Source organism: Aureococcus anophagefferens (assembly GCF_000186865.1).
Source record: "Aureococcus anophagefferens unplaced genomic scaffold AURANscaffold_11, whole genome shotgun sequence".
Lineage (NCBI taxonomy): Eukaryota > Pelagophyceae > Pelagomonadales > Pelagomonadaceae > Aureococcus > Aureococcus anophagefferens.
Genome location: NW_008705571.1, coordinates 697959 through 715229, shown reverse-complemented (window position 1 = coordinate 715229; position 17271 = coordinate 697959). Strand labels below are relative to the sequence as shown.

General features: G+C 70.5%; 2 protein-coding genes across 2 annotated transcripts; one reads left to right on the top strand and one right to left on the bottom strand.

Moving 5' to 3' along the window:
• Positions 1-5791: 5791 nt before the first annotated feature.
• On the bottom strand, positions 5792-10050 carry AURANDRAFT_71767 (hypothetical protein; the record flags this gene model as incomplete). Its single annotated transcript, XM_009039348.1, has 8 exons — positions 5792-5852; positions 5912-6639; positions 6713-7959; positions 8002-8092; positions 8184-8274; positions 8308-8875; positions 9060-9435; positions 9479-10050. The coding sequence occupies 8 exons, from the start codon at positions 10004-10006 to the stop codon at positions 5792-5794; spliced, it is 3690 nt and encodes a 1229-aa protein (XP_009037596.1).
• Positions 10051-10148: 98 nt separating this feature from the next.
• Positions 10149-14105, top strand: AURANDRAFT_71766 (hypothetical protein; the record flags this gene model as incomplete). The annotated part of the gene is made up of 4 exons (XM_009039488.1): positions 10149-11057; positions 11264-13215; positions 13544-13583; positions 13631-14105. 4 exons carry the CDS (start codon positions 10237-10239, stop codon positions 13992-13994), a joined length of 3177 nt encoding a protein of 1058 aa, XP_009037736.1.
• Positions 14106-17271: the final 3166 nt, after the last annotated feature.

The following is a 17271-nucleotide window of genomic DNA, read 5'->3' as shown; positions in this document are numbered from 1 at the left end:
GCTCCCGCAGCTCGGGTAGACGAGCGCCACATCTCGAAGCCCTGGCCGACCACGCGATGCAACCATCTGCCCAGAACGCGGCGGGCCCGATCGTTGGCGGCCTCCGTGCGCGCGGCCATGCGTAGGAGCGCCAGCTCCTCGGCGTGCTGTTGCCGAGTTTCTTCGGCGCCCGCGGCTCGAACCGTTGAGCACCATGTCTCGAAGCCGTCGCTCAACAACCGGCAGGTCCAGCGACGGAGAACGCGCCGCGCGCGATCGTTGGCCGCCTCCGTGCGCGCGGCCGCCAGCTCCTCGGCGTGCTGCCGCCGGACCTCTTCGGATCTTGCGGCTCGGGCGGACGAGGACCACTTTGCGAAGCCGTCGCCTAACAAGCGGCACGCCCACCGACGGAGGACTCGACGGGCGCGATCCCTGGCGGCCTCCGTGCGCGCGGCCGCCAGCTCCTCGGCATGCTGCCGCCGGATCGCCTCGGCGCCCGCGGCTCGGGTAGACGAGCGCCACATCTCGAAGCCCTGGCCGACCACGCGATGCAGCCAGCGGCCGAGGACCCGCCGGGCCCGCTCGTAGGCAGCCTCCGTGCGCGCGGCGGCCAGCTCCTCGGCATGCTGCCGCCGGATCGCCTCGGCGCCCGCGGCTCGGGCGGACGAGCACCATGTCTCGAAGCCCTCGCTCAACAGCCGGCAGGTCCACCGACGGAGGACTCGACGGGCGCGATCCGTGGCGGCCTCCGTAAATGCGGCCTCGCGCATCTGCCCGACGGTCGCGTTGAGCGCCGCAATTTCCTGCGCGTGCTGCTCCTTGATCTCCGTGACGCCCATGTCTCGAACCCAGGCTCGCCAGGCGCGCCAAGCCTTGCTCAGAAATTGATTGAGCCATCGGCCAATAAGCCGCCGCGTCCGGTCACTCGCGTCTTTCATACGCATGGTCTCGTGCAACACGGCAATATCCGCGGACGTCTTCCGCTCGCGGTCGTCGACTAGAACGCGATGCTCCTCCCGGAGCTTCGCGATTGCTTCCGCGTGGCTCGCGTCCCGCGTCTCCAAGGTACAGTTGTGCTGCTCGCAGAGCTGGGACTCGAGCTTTCGTCTTTCTGTCGCGTTTTCACGCACGACGGCCGCCATAGTGCCCGCATGGGTTGCTTCCGCCAACTGAAGCTCCTGGGTATAGCTGTCGCGCTCCTGGATCGCGGCCTCGAGAGCGAGTTTGTGCCGCGCCGTCAAGTCTGCGATGTGCGCCGCGCGCGCCGCGCTCGTCCAAGTATGCCACGCGGGCGCGACGCTCCGCTTCACGACGACCCTGTCGAACCAGGTCGCCATGGTCCTCTTCCGCAGTCTCGCGTTGGCCTCCTCCGCGACGCAGTCGGCACGGTGCCGGCAGAAGCGCTCCCAGCGCCGCCAGGCCGCAAGGCGGTCGCCCCGACACAGGCGAGCGATCAGTCGCGACGCGATGCTCACGGCAGCGGCACGTCGTCGCGTGAACGACGCCCACTCGACCCAGCTCCGCCAGGCGCCCGCCGCGACGGAGTGCGTCCATCGTCTAACAAGCTTCTCGCAGACCCGCTGTGCGTCCACGTACTCTCGCCACGTCGCCATCGCCGCGTGGCAGTGCCGGAGCTCGACGTTGAGGAAGAGCTCGACGGCCGAGGCAATGGCTTGCTTCCTGGCGTCGAGCGCGGCGGCGGATTCCGCGGTGAACGAGATCCAGGTCCGAAAGGCGCGCCACAGGTCCAGGCAGTCGAGGCGCATGACGGCGCGCAGCGGGTCGTGCGTCGACGCGGATATCCGGGAGAACAGCTTGTTCTTATTCTGCTCCGAGAGGAGCCGCTGTCGGACCAGCTCGATTTCGCTCGCGTGCTGCTGCCGAATCTCCTCGGCGCCCGCGGCTCGAGCCGACGAGGACCACGTCTCGAAGCCATCGCTCAATAGCCGGCAGGTCCACCGACGGAGGACCCGCCGCGCGCGATCCGTGGCGGCCTCCGTGCGCGCGGCCTCATGCAGAGCGGCCAGCTCCTTCGCGTGTTGTTCTCGAAGCTCCGCGGTCTTCGCATGCGCCTTTTGTTCCGCCGCGTGCCTTGCGAGGTAGACGCTGTACATTCGCCACTGCGACCAAGAGCGCGAGAGGGCCCGCTTCAGCAAGCGTCCTAGGACTTTGCTCGTGAGGGACTCCGCGCGGACGGTAGCGTCGTGGACGCATCGCCATTGGCGCCAGCCAGCCAAAACAAATGAGTTCCGCATGCGCGCGAGCGCCCGGCGCATCTTCGCCTGGAGGGCCGCGCGCGCGGCCGCCTCGTGCTTCCAGGTAGAAAAGCCGACGGACTGCCGCCGCAGCATCATCCGCAAAAACACGGCCCGCATCTTGCGCCGCTGCGACCGACTTTGGCCCACGTTGGTCACCCACACCGCGAAGCGCCGGTTCACGGCCCGGAGGGACGCGTCGCCCATGAGTCTCAGCGCGCGGCCGCAGGCGTCCGACTCGCGCATCCGCTGGATCGTCGACGCGTGCTCTTCGACGAGCGCTCGCGCGCTGTGCGCCTCCCATCGCCGCCAGGCGACGAATTGGTCCATGCGACGCATGCGTCGGATGACCCTGGTCGCGAGCGACGCGGCTCGGGCCCAACGTTTCGCCGAGGCGACGAAGGACGTCCAGGTCCGCACCGCGTGATACTCCGCCGCGTGTTTCCATCTCTTGCACAGTCGCTCGCACGTCCTCGAGGCGCGGCAAAACAGCGTCCACGTCAAGTAGCCCGCGCGCAACAGACGCCCTTCGACGCGGGACAGCGTCGCGAGCGCCTTCGTCGCCGCCGCGGTCCGTGTCAGCTTCGCTTGCGCCTCACTCCCGGCGTCGCGCAGAGCGGCCAACTCTCGCATATGCTGCGCCCGGATCTCCTCGGTGCCCGCGTCTTGAGCAAACGCTTGCCACGCGTCCCAGCCCTTGCTCAACCAAGATTGGACCCACCGACGGAGAACTCGACGGGCGCGATCGGTGGCGTTTTTCATGCGCGCCGCGGCCAGCTCCTCTGCGTGCCGCTCCCGAAGCTCGGCCACGGTCGCGACGCGGACCGACGTCAACCACTTCTCAAAGCCCTCGCCAAGCAATCGGTTCAGCCATCTGCCCAGAACTCTTCGGGCTCGATTCTGTTGCAGTCGAAGCGCATCGACGAATCTAACGTAGCGAAGCCACTGCATCCAGACCCCGAAAAGACGCCGACGCGCGTTTGTCGACATGCGCGCCTGCAGCGCCCGGCGAATACCGGACAAGCGCATGCTCGCGGTCTTCGCATGCGCTTTTTGTTCCGCCGCGTGCCTTGCGAGGTAGACGCTGCACATTCGCCACTGCGACCAAGAGCGCGAGAGGGCCCGCTTCAGCAAACGTCCTAGGACCTTGCTCGTGAGGGACTCCGCGCGGACGGTAGCGTCGTGGACGCATCGCCATTGGCGCCAGCCAGCCGAAACAAATGAGTTCCGCATGCGCGCGAGCGCCCGGCGCATCTTCGCCTGGAGGGCCGCGCGCGCGGCCGCCTCGTGCTTCCAGGTAGAAAAGCCGACGGACTGCCGCCGCAGCATCATCCGCAAAAACACGGCCCGCATCTTGCGCCGCTGCGACCGACTTTGGCCCACGTTGGTCACCCACACCGCGAAGCGCCGGTTCACGGCCCGGAGGGACGCGTCGCCCATGAGTCTCAGCGCGCGGCCGCAGGCGTCCGACTCGCGCATCCGCTGGATCGTCGACGCGTGCTCTTCGACGAGCGCTCGCGCGCTGTGCGCCTCCCATCGCCGCCAGGCGACGAATTGGTCCATGCGACGCATGCGTCGGATGACCCTGGTCGCGAGCGACGCGGCTCGGGCCCAACGTTTCGCCGAGGCGACGAAGGACGTCCAGGTCCGCACCGCGTGATACTCCGCCGCGTGTTTCCATCTCTTGCACAGTCGCTCGCACGTCCTCGAGGCGCGGCAAAACAGCGTCCACGTCAAGTAGCCCGCGCGCAACAGACGCCCTTCGACGCGGGACAGCGTCGCGAGCGCCTTCGTCGCCGCCGCGGTCCGTGTCAGCTTCGCTTGCGCCTCACTCCCGGCGTCGCGCAGAGCGGCCAACTCTCGCATATGCTGCGCCCGGATCTCCTCGGTGCCCGCGTCTTGAGCAAACGCTTGCCACGCGTCCCAGCCCTTGCTCAACCAAGATTGGACCCACCGACGGAGAACTCGACGGGCGCGATCGGTGGCGTTTTTCATGCGCGCCGCGGCCAGCTCCTCTGCGTGCCGCTCCCGAAGCTCGGCCACGGTCGCGACGCGGACCGACGTCAACCACTTCTCAAAGCCCTCGCCAAGCAATCGGTTCAGCCATCTGCCCAGAACTCTTCGGGCTCGATTCTGTTGCAGTCGAAGCGCATCGACGAATCTAACGTAGCGAAGCCACTGCATCCAGACCCCGAAAAGACGCCGACGCGCGTTTGTCGACATGCGCGCCTGCAGCGCCCGGCGAATACCGGACAAGCGCATGCTCGCGGTCTTCGCATGCGCTTTTTGTTCCGCCGCGTGCCTTGCGAGGTAGACGCTGCACATTCGCCACTGCGACCAAGAGCGCGAGAGGGCCCGCTTCAGCAAACGTCCTAGGACCTTGCTCGTGAGGGACTCCGCGCGGACGGTAGCGTCGTGGACGCATCGCCATTGGCGCCAGCCAGCCGAAACAAATGAGTTCCGCATGCGCGCGAGCGCCCGGCGCATCTTCGCCTGGAGGGCCGCGCGCGCGGCCGCCTCGTGCTTCCAGGTAGAAAAGCCGACGGACTGCCGCCGCAGCATCATCCGCAAAAACACGGCCCGCATCTTGCGCCGCTGCGACCGACTTTGGCCCACGTTGGTCACCCACACCGCGAAGCGCCGGTTCACGGCCCGGAGGGACGCGTCGCCCATGAGTCTCAGCGCGCGGCCGCAGGCGTCCGACTCGCGCATCCGCTGGATCGTCGACGCGTGCTCTTCGACGAGCGCTCGCGCGCTGTGCGCCTCCCATCGCCGCCAGGCGACGAATTGGTCCATGCGACGCATGCGTCGGATGACCCTGGTCGCGAGCGACGCGGCTCGGGCCCAACGTTTCGCCGAGGCGACGAAGGACGTCCAGGTCCGCACCGCGTGATACTCCGCCGCGTGTTTCCATCTCTTGCACAGTCGCTCGCACGTCCTCGAGGCGCGGCAAAACAGCGTCCACGTCAAGTAGCCCGCGCGCAACAGACGCCCTTCGACGCGGGACAGGGTCGCGAGCGCCTTGGTTGCCGCCGCGGTCCGTTTCTCGGCGACCTCGCGCATCGCGTGCGCCGCCGCCTTCCAGGTCTGCAGGCCCCGCCACTCGTCGAGGTGCTCGAGGCGTTTCATGGCCTTGAGCGGCTCATGTGTAGACCTCGAGAGCTGCGAGTAGAGGCCCGTGCGCATCTGCTCGGCCGTCAGCTTCGCTTGCGCCTCACTCGTCTGCATCGCGGCGACCGAGGCTTTCCAAGCGTCCAGCCCGGAGCTCAAAAGACGGTGCAACCAGCGCCCAAGGACCCGCCGCGTTTTGTCCTTCATCTCTTTGGCGCGTGCGGCCTCGTGCAGAGCGGCCAGCTCCCGGGCGTGCCGCGCCCGAAGCTCGGCCACGGTCGCGACGCGGGCGGACGAGCGCCACTTCTCGAAGCCCTGGCCGACCATGCGATGCAGCCACCTACCAAGAACTCGACGGGCCCGGTCGTTGCTGAATTTGGCCATCGACGTGGCGAGCTCGGTTTCGTGGCTCTGGCGCTGGGCGGCGAGCTGGTCGGTATGTCGGTCTACGGCGGCGAAGAACGCGGTCTCGTGCTGCTCCCGCAAAGACGCTTCCGCCGCCGCCGCCTAAAAAACACAAGTGAATTCTCCAACAAAACAACATCAACTCGGCGAGCGCTACGGACGCCATCGTCGCGTCGTGTCGCTCGGCGGCCAGCTCGAGCTCCTCCCGATGTCGCTCCGTGAGCGTCTGAGTCCGCGACGAGAGGGAGATGTCGCGCTCCCGGTCCTTGTCCGCCGCGACGCTGCACACCGCTTCGTTCATGGCCTCGAAGTGCGACTCCTCGAGCTCGGCCATCCGCTCTTCCATCTCCGCGGTGTGGCGCGCTTCGAGCTCGGCGAGCTGGCTCGCAAAGTGCTCGCGGTCCGCGCGGAGCTCGGCCTCGAGCGCCCGGAACTGCTCGTCCTTGCTCGCGAGCTCGCGGTCGTAGGCGCTCGACCGCGCGTCGAGCTCCCGCTCGGACTTGCACATGAGGAAGAGGTCGAGCTCGTCCTTTTCGATCTCGTGCGCTTCGTCCCTGTCGCGGAGCGCGACGGCGAGCTTCTCGTCGTTGTCGAGGTCGCGCTCGCGCCGGGCGGCCTCCAGCGCCTGCTGGAGGTGGAGGGCCTGCTGCGCCGCGTGCTCCGCGAGGCGCGCGTCGTGCTGCGCCGCCAACGTGCCAAAGGCCGCGTCGTGCGCGGCGCTCCTCGCGGCCAGGTCGCGCGCGTGGTCCGCGGCGAGCGCGTCCTCGAGGGCCCGGCGTTCCGCGCCGTGCGTGTCGTCCCGCTCCCGGAGCGCGTTCGTCACCAGGCTCCGATGCTCGTGGTCCTTCTCGAGGCGAGCCATCTCCCGCGTCGATCCCAGGGAGGCGGCCTACGTAAATCCAATTTTTCGAGCGAAGACTTGTTTCGAGCGGCGCGCGCGCGCGCGGACGCCGCGGACGGACGTGATTCTCGCGCATCGCGGAGACGGCCGCCGCGTGCGTCTCCCGGAGCGCCTGGAGCTGGGTCACGTACTCGTTGTCGCGCTCCTGGAGCGCGGCGGCGTGCTTCTTCGCCTGGTCGGCGAGGGCCTCCTTGTGCTTGACGCGCAGGTCCTCCTCGCAGCCGCGCCGGCAGTCGAGCTCGGCGCGCGCGCTCCGCTCGCAGTTGGCGACGAGGATCGCGTGCTCCGCGTTCCGCTTCTCGAGCTCCTTCGCGTGGCGCTCGACGAGCGTCGTCACGAGCTCCTCCTCGAGCGTCGACCGCTCGTCGTCGAAGGCCCGCTCGCGCGCGGCCGCCGCCTCGGCGTGCTCGGCGCGCTGCGCGTCGAGGCTCGCGTCGCGCGCCGCGCGCTCCTCCTCGAGCGCGGCCTCGAAGTCGGCGCGCAGCTCGGCCTCGCGGGCCGCGAGCGCCGCGGCCAGGGCGCCGTCGTGGTCCCGCGCCAGGGCCGCGCGCGCGGCGAGGAGGTCCCGGTCCCGCTCGAGCCTCGACGCCTCGGCGGCCGCCGCGAGCGCGGCGTCGTGCTGCTCGCGCAGCGACGCGGTCTGGCCGTCGCGGACGCGAGCGGCCTCCGCGAGCGCCGCGGCGTGGGTCGCCTCGCGGGCGGACGTGCGCCATTTGTTCCAGCCCTCGGAGAGCAAGCGGTGGAGCCAGCGGCCGACGACGCGCCGCGCCCGGGCGTTCGCGTCCTCGGCGCGCGCCGCGTTTCGCAGTGCCGCGATCTCTCTCGCGTGCTGCTCCCGCATCTCCGCGACCGTGGCGACGCGGACGGACGTGCGCCACTTGTTCCAGCCCTCGGAGAGCAAGCGGTGGAGCCAGCGGCCGACGACGCGGCGCGCGCGAGCGTTCGCGTCCTCGGCGCGGGCCGCGTCGTGGTCGTCGCGCATCGAGCCGAGCGCCGCGTCGTGGTCGTCGCGCATCGAGCCGAGCGCAGCCGCGAGGCGCTCGTCGTGCGCGCGGTCCTTCTCGGCGTGCGACGCCTGGAGCGCGTCCTCGTGCCGGCGCGCGACGGCCGCGAGCTCCTCCTCGTGGCTCGCGCTCCTGGCCGCGAGCTCCTGCGCGTGGCGCGAGGCGATGACGTCCTCGAGCGCCTGGCGCTCGGCCGCGTGCGCCTCGTCGCGCTCCCGGAGGGCGTGGAGCACGGCGGCGCCGTGCTCGCGGTCCTTGGCGTCGACGGTCATCTGCTTCTCGGTCTTGAGCGCCTCGTCGTGGCCTACGAGTTGTTGTTCCGGGAAAAACGTCGTGACCACGGGACGCTGGTCGTGGCCGCGGCGCATGGCCTCGACGGCGACCGCGTGGCTCTCGCGCATCTGCCCGAGCTGCTTCCCGTAGGAGTCGTCGCGCACCTGCGAGGGTCGCGCGGGTCCGTAGGGTTCGGAGGCTACGTAGCCTCGTAGGCGCCTACGTAGGCGCCGACGCGCCGACGCTGTCGCGCACGCGCGACGTCTCCTCGTGCGTCGCCGTGTGGTCGTCCATGAGCTGCTTGTGGTTCGCGACCTGCTTCTCGAACGCGGCCTTGTGGCTCGACCTGCGGGGGATCGTTCCCAGGCGCCCGAGGCACCTCCGCGCGAACACCGGGCTCGACGCGAGCGTCTCCATGGCGACCTGGTGGCTCGACGCCTGCGCGTCGAGCGCGGCCCGGTGCGTCGTCGCCTGGGCCTCGTAGAGGGCCCGGTGGCTCTCGGCCTGCTCGTCCATGGCCGCGCGGTGCCGCGTCGCGAGGGCCGCCTCGCTGCTCTCGAGCGCATCCGTGTGCGCGTCGTCGCGCGCGGCGAGCTCCCGGCGGCGCTCGGAGACGTGGTGCCGCTCGACCTCCGCGAGGCCGTCCGCGTGGCGCCGCTCCGCGTCCGCGGCGGCCTCCTCGAGCTCGCGCGTCCGCGAGCGGAGCTTCTCGAGGTGCTCGCCGTGCTGCCGCTCGAGCGCCTCGCGGTCGCGGCCGTGGCCGTCGCGCAGCGCGGCCTCGAGGGCCTCCTTCTCCTCCGTGAAGGACCGGTCGCGCTGGCGCGCGGCGTCGGCGAGCGCCGCGTCGCACTGCCGCTGCTTCTCGAGCTCCATCATCTCCGCGGCCGCGGAGAGCGCCGAGTCGTGGCCGTCGCGGAGCGCGGCGAGCTCCGCCGCGTGGCCCTCGCCTGCGCGGGCGCGGTCGAGACGAGACGAGGCGCTCTTCGGGACGCTCTCTTCGGGACGCTCTCTTCGGGACGCTCTTCGGGACGCTCTTCGGGACGCTCTTCGGGCGCGGGCGCGGTCGCGGCGCGATCCTCGCTCGAAGCGCGGACGCTCTCTCTCGGGGCCCCGCCGATGCGAGGCGCCTACGACACCGGCGCTCGCGGAGGAGCACGACCTGCTTCCCGTAGGCCTCGTCCCGGTCCCGGACGACACCGGCGTAGGTCTCCTCGAGCTCGCGCACGGCGTCCGCGCGCTTGCGCTCGAGGGCCTGGACGGTCTCCCGGAGCTCCGCGGCGTGCGCCGCCGCCGTCTCGCGCGCGAGGTCCTCGTGGTAGCGGATCGCGCTCGCGGCGATGGCCGTCGCCGCGGCGATCGCGGCCTCGTGCTGGTCCCGGAGCAGGCGCTCGCGCTCCTCGGAGCGGCCGTCGCGCGCCGACACCGCGGAGCTCAGCGCGTCCTCGGCCTCGGACCGCGCGCGCCGCTCGCGCCGCAGCTCCGCGTCCGTGTCGCGCCGCGTCCGTACCTGCGTTTTTTAGGTCCGCCGGAGCCGCGCGGCGGGGCGCGACGCCGGTCCGCGCGCGCAGCCCCGCCTGGAAGCAGCGGAACCCGCTCCGGAGCTGCGACGCCCGGACCCAGGCGAAGAAGCGCCGCTTGCGATCCGCGTCCGCGCGCTCGAGCCGCCCGGAGAGCGCGACGATCAGCGCCTCCGTCTCCGCGAACGACGTCAGCGGCGACCCGCGCCGCACCGTGCACGTCAGCGCCACGCCGGGCGCCAGCGGCAGCTGGAAGCGGCCCTGGGCCTCGAGCGGCGCGACGGCGCTGAAGCTCGCCTTCTTCCGGCCCTCCTCGACGACCTCGACGAAGAGCTGGCCGCGGTGCACGTGGTTGACGGCGAAGACCTCATCCCACGCCGCGGCGCTCCGCGGCGCGCACGCCGTCCGCTGCCACTTGGACTCCGCCGCGCTTCGCACCCTCACAAAGACGCGCCGATCGCTGCCGGCCAGCGCCGTCTTGAGGCCGCTGACGCTGGCTACGACGACGGTCACCTCGCGCGCGTGCGAGTGCCCGTTCTTCCGGTTCCCGTTCTCCACCATTTTTACGGTTTTATTAGAATGCCGCCTCGGGCAGGGCGAGCCATCGTGGTCTCATTGGAATGCCGCCTCGAGCTGCTGCCGACTGCCATCGGGCTGGCCCGGCTCGCAGAGCATGCAACTTTGCCCTGGGAATCTGGTGCGCAGCGCTTGCTTATGGCTTGCTAGAGGCAGCACGCGCTTGCGCAGCTTCGCGGGCTCGCTGCGCAGCTTCGCGAGCTCGCTGTGCTCTGATGATGGCGCGTTTCTCATTGCTCTGCTCGTTGTTCGCAGCCGTCGCGCGCAGTAACGTCTTGGAGACTGACAGCCACTTTTTTTCCACATCAGACGGAGACGTCCTCGAGCCGGCACCCATCCGCGCGCAAGGCATAACGCAAATCGCGACGACCATCGCGCGCGAAGGCTTCGTCTACGCGCCGCGCGACGCGGACCTCGCCGCGCTCGTCGCGGACGCCGCCTCCGCGTGCGGACGAGCCGAATCGTGTCTTCGAAACCGCTTCTCCGCGGCGGCGACGCACGCGACGAGACTCGAGGCACGAGTCCGCGAGCTCGCGACGGAGCGCTTCGGCGGCGGCGTCGCCTGCGCCGGCGTCACGGTCTTCGGTCGCCCGGCGGCCGCACCGCAGAACATGCACTACGACGCGGTGAAATCGGACGGGCAAGCGTGCGAGGACGTGACGCCGTCGCCGCCGGCCTACGCCGTGCGGGCCTGGCTTCCCCTGCATGTCGTCGACGCTGCGCCGCTCCTCCTCTCGAACAGCACGTGGCTCTACGACAACGCGTGTCCGCGGCGCGCGCTCTCGCCCTTCGGCGGCGGCGGCGGGTCTTCGCCGACCGCGCGGGTCTTCTCGGCCGACGAGTTCGCGGCGGACTGCGGCGCGGACGGGTGCGCCTACTTCCACACGCTCGGCATGGAGCCCGGCGAGCTCGTCTTCTTCCGGAACGGCGAGGTGCTCCACGGCACCGCGGCCGTCGGCGCCCCGGACGCGCCGCCGCGCGTGGCGCTCAGCGTCGACTGCGAGGTGCCCAACGACGACCCCATAAGACGGTTCCTGTGACGCTGCGTATTGTGCTTTCGCTTGTGCTTTCGGCGCGCGCAGGCGTCCGGAGGTTGCACTGCACGCATTCATCAACGTCGACTCGGACCTCCGCAAAGCTCGGTATGGGCGGCAGCTAAACTCGAGCCGCAGCTGCGCGCAAGACGGCGCGCATGGATTGCGACGCGAGCACCGACGACGACGACTACTACGAATGGCTCAGGGCCCCAGATTCGGACGAGGACGTGCTGCCGGACGACGACGACCGCGCCGCGCCGGAGCCGCTCGAGCACCGGCTTAGCACGGGCTCAGCGACGAACGAGGTCGCCGCCATCGACTCCATCGCCGTGGAAGACTCGCTCTCCCAGACGCTGCACTCGCCGGTGGCCCGGCCGACGGGCGCCGGCCGCGGCCGCGACGTCGTCTGGACGCCGACGCCGGACGCGAAGCCGCGCCGGACGAACAGCGGCGGCTCCGCGTCGCTGCCGCGGTCGCGGCGCTCGGACGGCAGCAGCGGCAGCCGCGGCGAAAGGCGCGAAGCGACGCGAGTGATGAGCCGCGCGAACGAGCGGGCCTGGCGCAAGACGTCGCGCCACGCGCGGCTCGAGTTCGCGATGAACTTCGAGGGCGCGTCCGCCCCGCTGACCCTGGCGACGGCGCGCGAGGACAAGTCCGCCGCCGCGCGGCTCCGGTCGCCGTCGGAGGATTCGGCCGCGGCGCCGCGGCTCCGGTCGCCGTCCGAGGATTCCTCCGCGCCGGCGCCCGCGCCCGAGCGGCCGGCCGAGGAGGAAGAGACCGTCCTCGACCTGCGGCGGTCCGCGACGGCGGAGCGCGTCGTCGCGGCGCTGGAGCCGGCGCGCCGGGCGGCGCGCGTGCGCGCGACGCTGCAGAGCTCGACCCTCGCGCGGCTCCCGCCGCCGCTGCTCTCGCTCCAGCTCACGAGCCTCGACGTGTCCTACTGCGCGAACCTCAACGTCGTCGCCGTCGACGCGATCGCGGCCGCGCGGACGCTCCGGTCGCTCGCCGCGCGCCACGTCGGGAGCGGCCTCGAGGCGCTGCCCGCATCCTGGGCGGCGCTGAGCCTCGCGCGGCTCGACGCGTCGGAGAACCGGCTGCACCGCTGGCCGTCGGCGCTCTTCAAGTTCCCGCTCGACGGCGCGAAGACGCCGCTCGCGGCGTCGCTCGTCGCGCTCGACCTGTCGCGGAACCTGCTCGTCGACGTGCCCGCGTCCGTGGGCTGCCTCGGCGCGCTCGAGGCGCTCGACCTGCGGGACAACTCGCTCGCGACCGTCGACGACGCGCTCTTCTCGAGCCCGCCGAGCCTCCGGCGCCTGGACCTGAGCTCGAACCCGAACCTCGTCGACCTGCCGCCGACCGTCGCCGCCTTCGTGTCGCGGCCCGGATCGTCGCTGCTGCTCCGCGACAACGCGCAGCTCCGCGCGCCGCCGTCCGCGGTCGTCGCGGGCGGCAGCGACGCGGTCGTCAAGTTCTACGGCACTTTGAGCGACGCGGACGCGGCCCTCGACCGGCAGCGCCGGCGCGCGTACCTCGCGCGCCGCGACCGGGAGCTGCTCCGGCGCCTCGAGGCCGTCGAGGCGCGCGCGAACCGCCGCGCCGCGGACCCGCGCTTCGCGGGCGACGGCGGCGACGACCCCGCGGACGGCGGCGGCGGCGGCGACGCCGCGGCGGCGAGCGAGCCCTTCGACGGCCGCCGCATCGCGACGCTCGCGCTGCTCCTCGAGCGCCAGGCCGAGGCCGCCGACGCGGAGCCGCCCGCGTCGCCCGAGGCGCCGCCGCCGCCGCCGCCGCGGCTCGCGCGGTCGTCGTCGAGCCGCGCGGCGCCCGCGTCGACGCCGCTCGCGTCGCGGAAGTCGTCGCCCGCGCTCTCGCCGCTCACGTCGCGGAAGTCGTCGCCCGCGCTCTCGCGGACGAAGAAGCCGCGGTCCGCGCGGGCCATCCGCCGCGCGGCGTCGGAGCCCGAGCTCGCGTCCGGGCCCGAGCCCGAGGCGACGCTCGGCGAGCGGCGCGCGGCCCAGGCGCGCCTCGACCTGGAGGAGGCGCGGCTCGCGCTGCGGCGCCTCGGCGCGGGCGACGACGACGGCGGCGAGGAGATCGAGATCCTCGCGGGCTTCTGCCCCGCTGAACGCGAACGCGCAGCTCGAGCTCATGCGCGAGGTCACAGGCCTCATCGAGGCCGTGCCGTCGTCCCAGCGCGAGATCGTGCCCGCCGCGCGGTGGCCCGACGACGTCGTGCGCGCGCTCGGCGTCGACGCGGCCGGCGGCCCGCGCGGCGCCGCGCCGCGGCTCCTCCGCCCCCGCATCTTCCACTTCAGCGGCCACAACGCGAACGAGGCCTGGTGGAACGCTGTGTGCATGGTTTGGGACGTCCCGACCCAACTTTCTCTAGCTCGGTCGAATCGAAGTCGTTTCGGCTGATTTTTGGACGGGGAGCACAAGAAGCTGCGTCGAAACATTCAAATACGCTCATCTGATCTGCACACAGGTGGAACGCCGGCGGCGGCTCGCTCCTCTTCCAGCGCGACGTGTCGCGCGGCGGCGGCGGCCGCGGCGGCGCGTTCCCGGAGACGAGCGCGATCACGCCCGAGCCCGGCGAGTTCGTCGCGGTGCTCGAGCGCTGCGGCGACAACCTCGAGCTCTGCTTCCTCAACGCCTGCGCGTCCGTCGCCATCGCGCGGCGCATCGTCCACGACCTGCCGAACGTCAAGGTCCTCTGCTGGAAGACCGCGGTCCACGACGAGGCCGCGCGCTTCTTCGCGCACGCATTCTACACCTACGTCGGCGACCGGCCCTGCGTCGACACGCAGGAGGCCTACGACGCCGCCGTCGCCGCCTTCAAGCAGAAGTACGTCGTCGGCAACCCGCACCCGTGGCCGCGCGCGGGCCTCGAGCGGCGGCCCCACGGCGTGCCCGCGATGCTCAGGGGGCGGGGGTAAGAGGGAGCTGTGGTGCCATGAGCCACGCGCCTGGGATGGTGTGCGTTCAATTCGAGGTGGGTGCGGTAAAGTGGATGGTTGGAGGCCTCCCACTCCTCCGCAGAAGCCGCTAAATTTTTTTGGCGACTGTCCGGGTCGCGCTCCGAGGCGAATCCACGAGGACGACGCCCGTGCAGGTCACGCGACGAAGTCGCACCGTCGCGAGTCCTCGCCGCAGTGGCCCGCGGACCGCGCCGTGGGCGCCAGCAGGGGCGCGCAGAGCGCCATGGCGTGCTAATCGAGGCATGAACGTACACTGGACCGAGAAGCGACGCGAATACGAAGAGAAGAAGGCAAGCGCCAAGGCATATCGCGCGTGCCATTGCGCGATCTGCGGGAAGCAGTGCAAGAGTAAATGCTCGGGGTGCGCCACGGCGGCGTATTGTTCGACGGCCTGTCAACGCATCGATTGGCGCGACCGGGGCCACCGGGCGGCGTGTAAGAAGCTCCAGGACGAGCGGGCGGCGGAGGCCGCGCGGGCGGAGGCTTCCACACCCGCGCCGGAGGAGGTCTTTTACGGCCCCGCGCTGCGGTCGCGCGCCGACGAGGCTCGCGCTCGCATCGCCGCCGAACACGAGGCCGCTCGCGCGTGGCGCGAGGCGAATCCGGCGCCGGAGCCGCGGTCGGCGCGCTTTGGGTCACGCTGCCCGATCTGTCTCGAGGACTGGGAGGTGAAGTCGGACTTTTCGATGTTTTCCTGTTGCTGCCGCAAGGTCTGTCTTTCATGCGACAAAAAAAATCCATTCGACTCAGGCGAGAAGCCGTCTCGGCCGTGTCCTTTCTGTCGGGCGCCGACTCCGCAATCTTATAGCGAGAAGCTGGCGCGTATTCGTCGGCATGTGGATAGCGAAGTGCCGGAAGCCATCTGTGAACTGGGATACGTGTATCAGTTCGGATGGCACGGCGTCGTGCGATCCGGCAAGAAGGCCGAGAAGCTCTACAAACGCGCCGTGGAGCTCGGGAACGTGGATGCGATGTGGTTTCTCGGTTACTTGTACGCTGACACAGCGCCAACAGGGATCAAGCTGGATAGGAAGAAGGCGGCGCGACTGTATCGCATGGCCGCGGACCGGGGACACGCCGCGGCGCAGTTTTACCTTGCGATGAGCCTCCTTAACGGAGCCGGGGTGTCTCAGGATCCGAATGAGTCGCGCCTGTGGCTCGAGCGGGCGGCTGCGCAAGGCTTCGATGCAGAATACTATGCGCGTAACGCCAAATACCATGGCCTGTGCCATGGTGGTGATGATTTCGACTCGGACTCGGACTCGGACAGCGACTCATCGGGGTGAATGGGCACCTTGCCACAGCGACGGTGAATAAAAATGTTTCTTAGAGGACAGCTAAAGACTGAGCTCAGAGGCCCAGCGCGCCGAAGGCGGCTCTTTGAGTTCAAACTTGAAGGCATCTTGAAGGCTCGCCAAAAGGTTTGAGCGCTGCTGGCTCGACAAGCTGGGAGGCCTCGCTCTCGGACCAGCCCGCAGGACCCGCGCATCTCGTCACAGAGCTCAGCCGCTGCGCGCGAGAGCCCATAAGCCGCCGCGAACGCCCAGCGCAACAAGTAGCAGCTGCAAAGAGGCGCGCCATCTCGGGGAGCACTTGCCGGAGGCGATCGGCGGCGAGCAATAGAGAGCGAGCGCCCGCGCTCGCGTCGCTGCGCCGCGTCGCGCGTCGCGTGCTAGCATGGAGATCAAGAGCGGCAAGTCGGACAAGAAGTCCTACAGACTAGTCACGCTCGACAATGGCCTCGAGGCGCTGCTGATACACGAAGACGTCGACGAGAGCGCCGAGCCCGAGGACGACGACGACGGCTCCTCGGGGTTCGAGACGGAGGAGGAGGACGACGACGCTGGCGGCGGCGACGACGACGAGTCCGACGGCGACGACGGCCCCGGCCCGCAGCGCGCAGCGGCGGCCATGGTCGTGGGCGTCGGTTCCTGGGCCGATCCTCCCGAGACCCAGGGCTGCGCACATTTCCTCGAGCACCTGCTGTTCTTGGGCAGCGAGAAGTACCCCGACGAGAACGCCTACGACGCGTTTTTATCGAAGCACGGCGGCTCTTCAAACGCGGCCACGGACGTGGAGGAGACGTCCTTCCACTTTGACTGCCTCCCCCAGGCCTTCCCGCACGCCTTGGACGTCTTCGCGCAGTTCTTCGTGGCGCCGTCGTTCAACCCGGAGGCGGTGTCGCGCGAGGTCCGAGCCAGGGCCGCGAACGGGTGATTCAACGTCACTTCAACCTGAGTGATCCGATCGTACTTCAAACTTGAACCGCGGAGCGCGACGCCTGAGTTGAGAGCACGCAACGCCGCTGCGACCCAGACTACTTGGAACGGTGCGCCTGTCTCGACGGGGTTCGCCCCGTCGCCGGTAGACGGCCCCGGCGGCCCCAGTGCCACCCTTCACGGGGTCAGTGCGCGGGATACCTCGTCCAAGCAGTCCGGCGAGCGAGCGCGTCGCGCGCTCTCGACGCGCGGCCGCCGAATCGTCCGACGCTCGACGAGAGATGGCGGCGCTCGCAGCCCGAGAGATGGCGGCGCCGGGAGCCCGAGCGTCGAGTCGACGCTTCGAGACCGCTCTCGACGCGCGGCCGCCGAGTCGTCCGACGCTCGACGAGAGATGGCGGCGCTTGCAGCCCGAGAGATGGCGGCGCCGGGAGCCCGAGCGTCGAGTCGACGCTTCGAGACCGCACCCTTTTGCTGCCCAGGTCCAGGCCATCGAGTCCGAGTTCCGGGAGACGATCCGCGACGACTTCTCGCGGCTCGACGAGCTGCTCTACCGGAGCGCGCCCGCGGGCCACCCCTTCGGGACCTTCACGTGGGGCAACGCGGAGTCGCTGCGCCAGGGCGACGCGTCCGCCGTCGCGGCGGTCAAGGCGCTCCACGACGCGCACTACCACGCGTCGAACATGAAGCTCGCGGTCGTCAGGGCCGACCAAGGGTGATTCAACTTCAATCTTGAGCGTCAAGAACCACGCTCTGTGGCCGCTCCCGAGAGATCTTCGACCGTCGCCGTCCAAAGTTGGGAATTTCTCACCGTATTTCGCTCAGGCGGTCGTGTCGACGGCGTCGCTCGACGAGACCGAGGCCGCGGTGCGCGCGAGCTTCGCGGCCGTGCGCGCGAGCCCCGCGGTCGCCGCCGCCGAGACGGCGGACGCGCTCCGCTGGCGGCGGCCGTCGTGGGACGCGCCGCCCGCGGCGCTGCCGTCGCCGTTCCCCGGCGGCGCGTCCGCGCTCGCGCG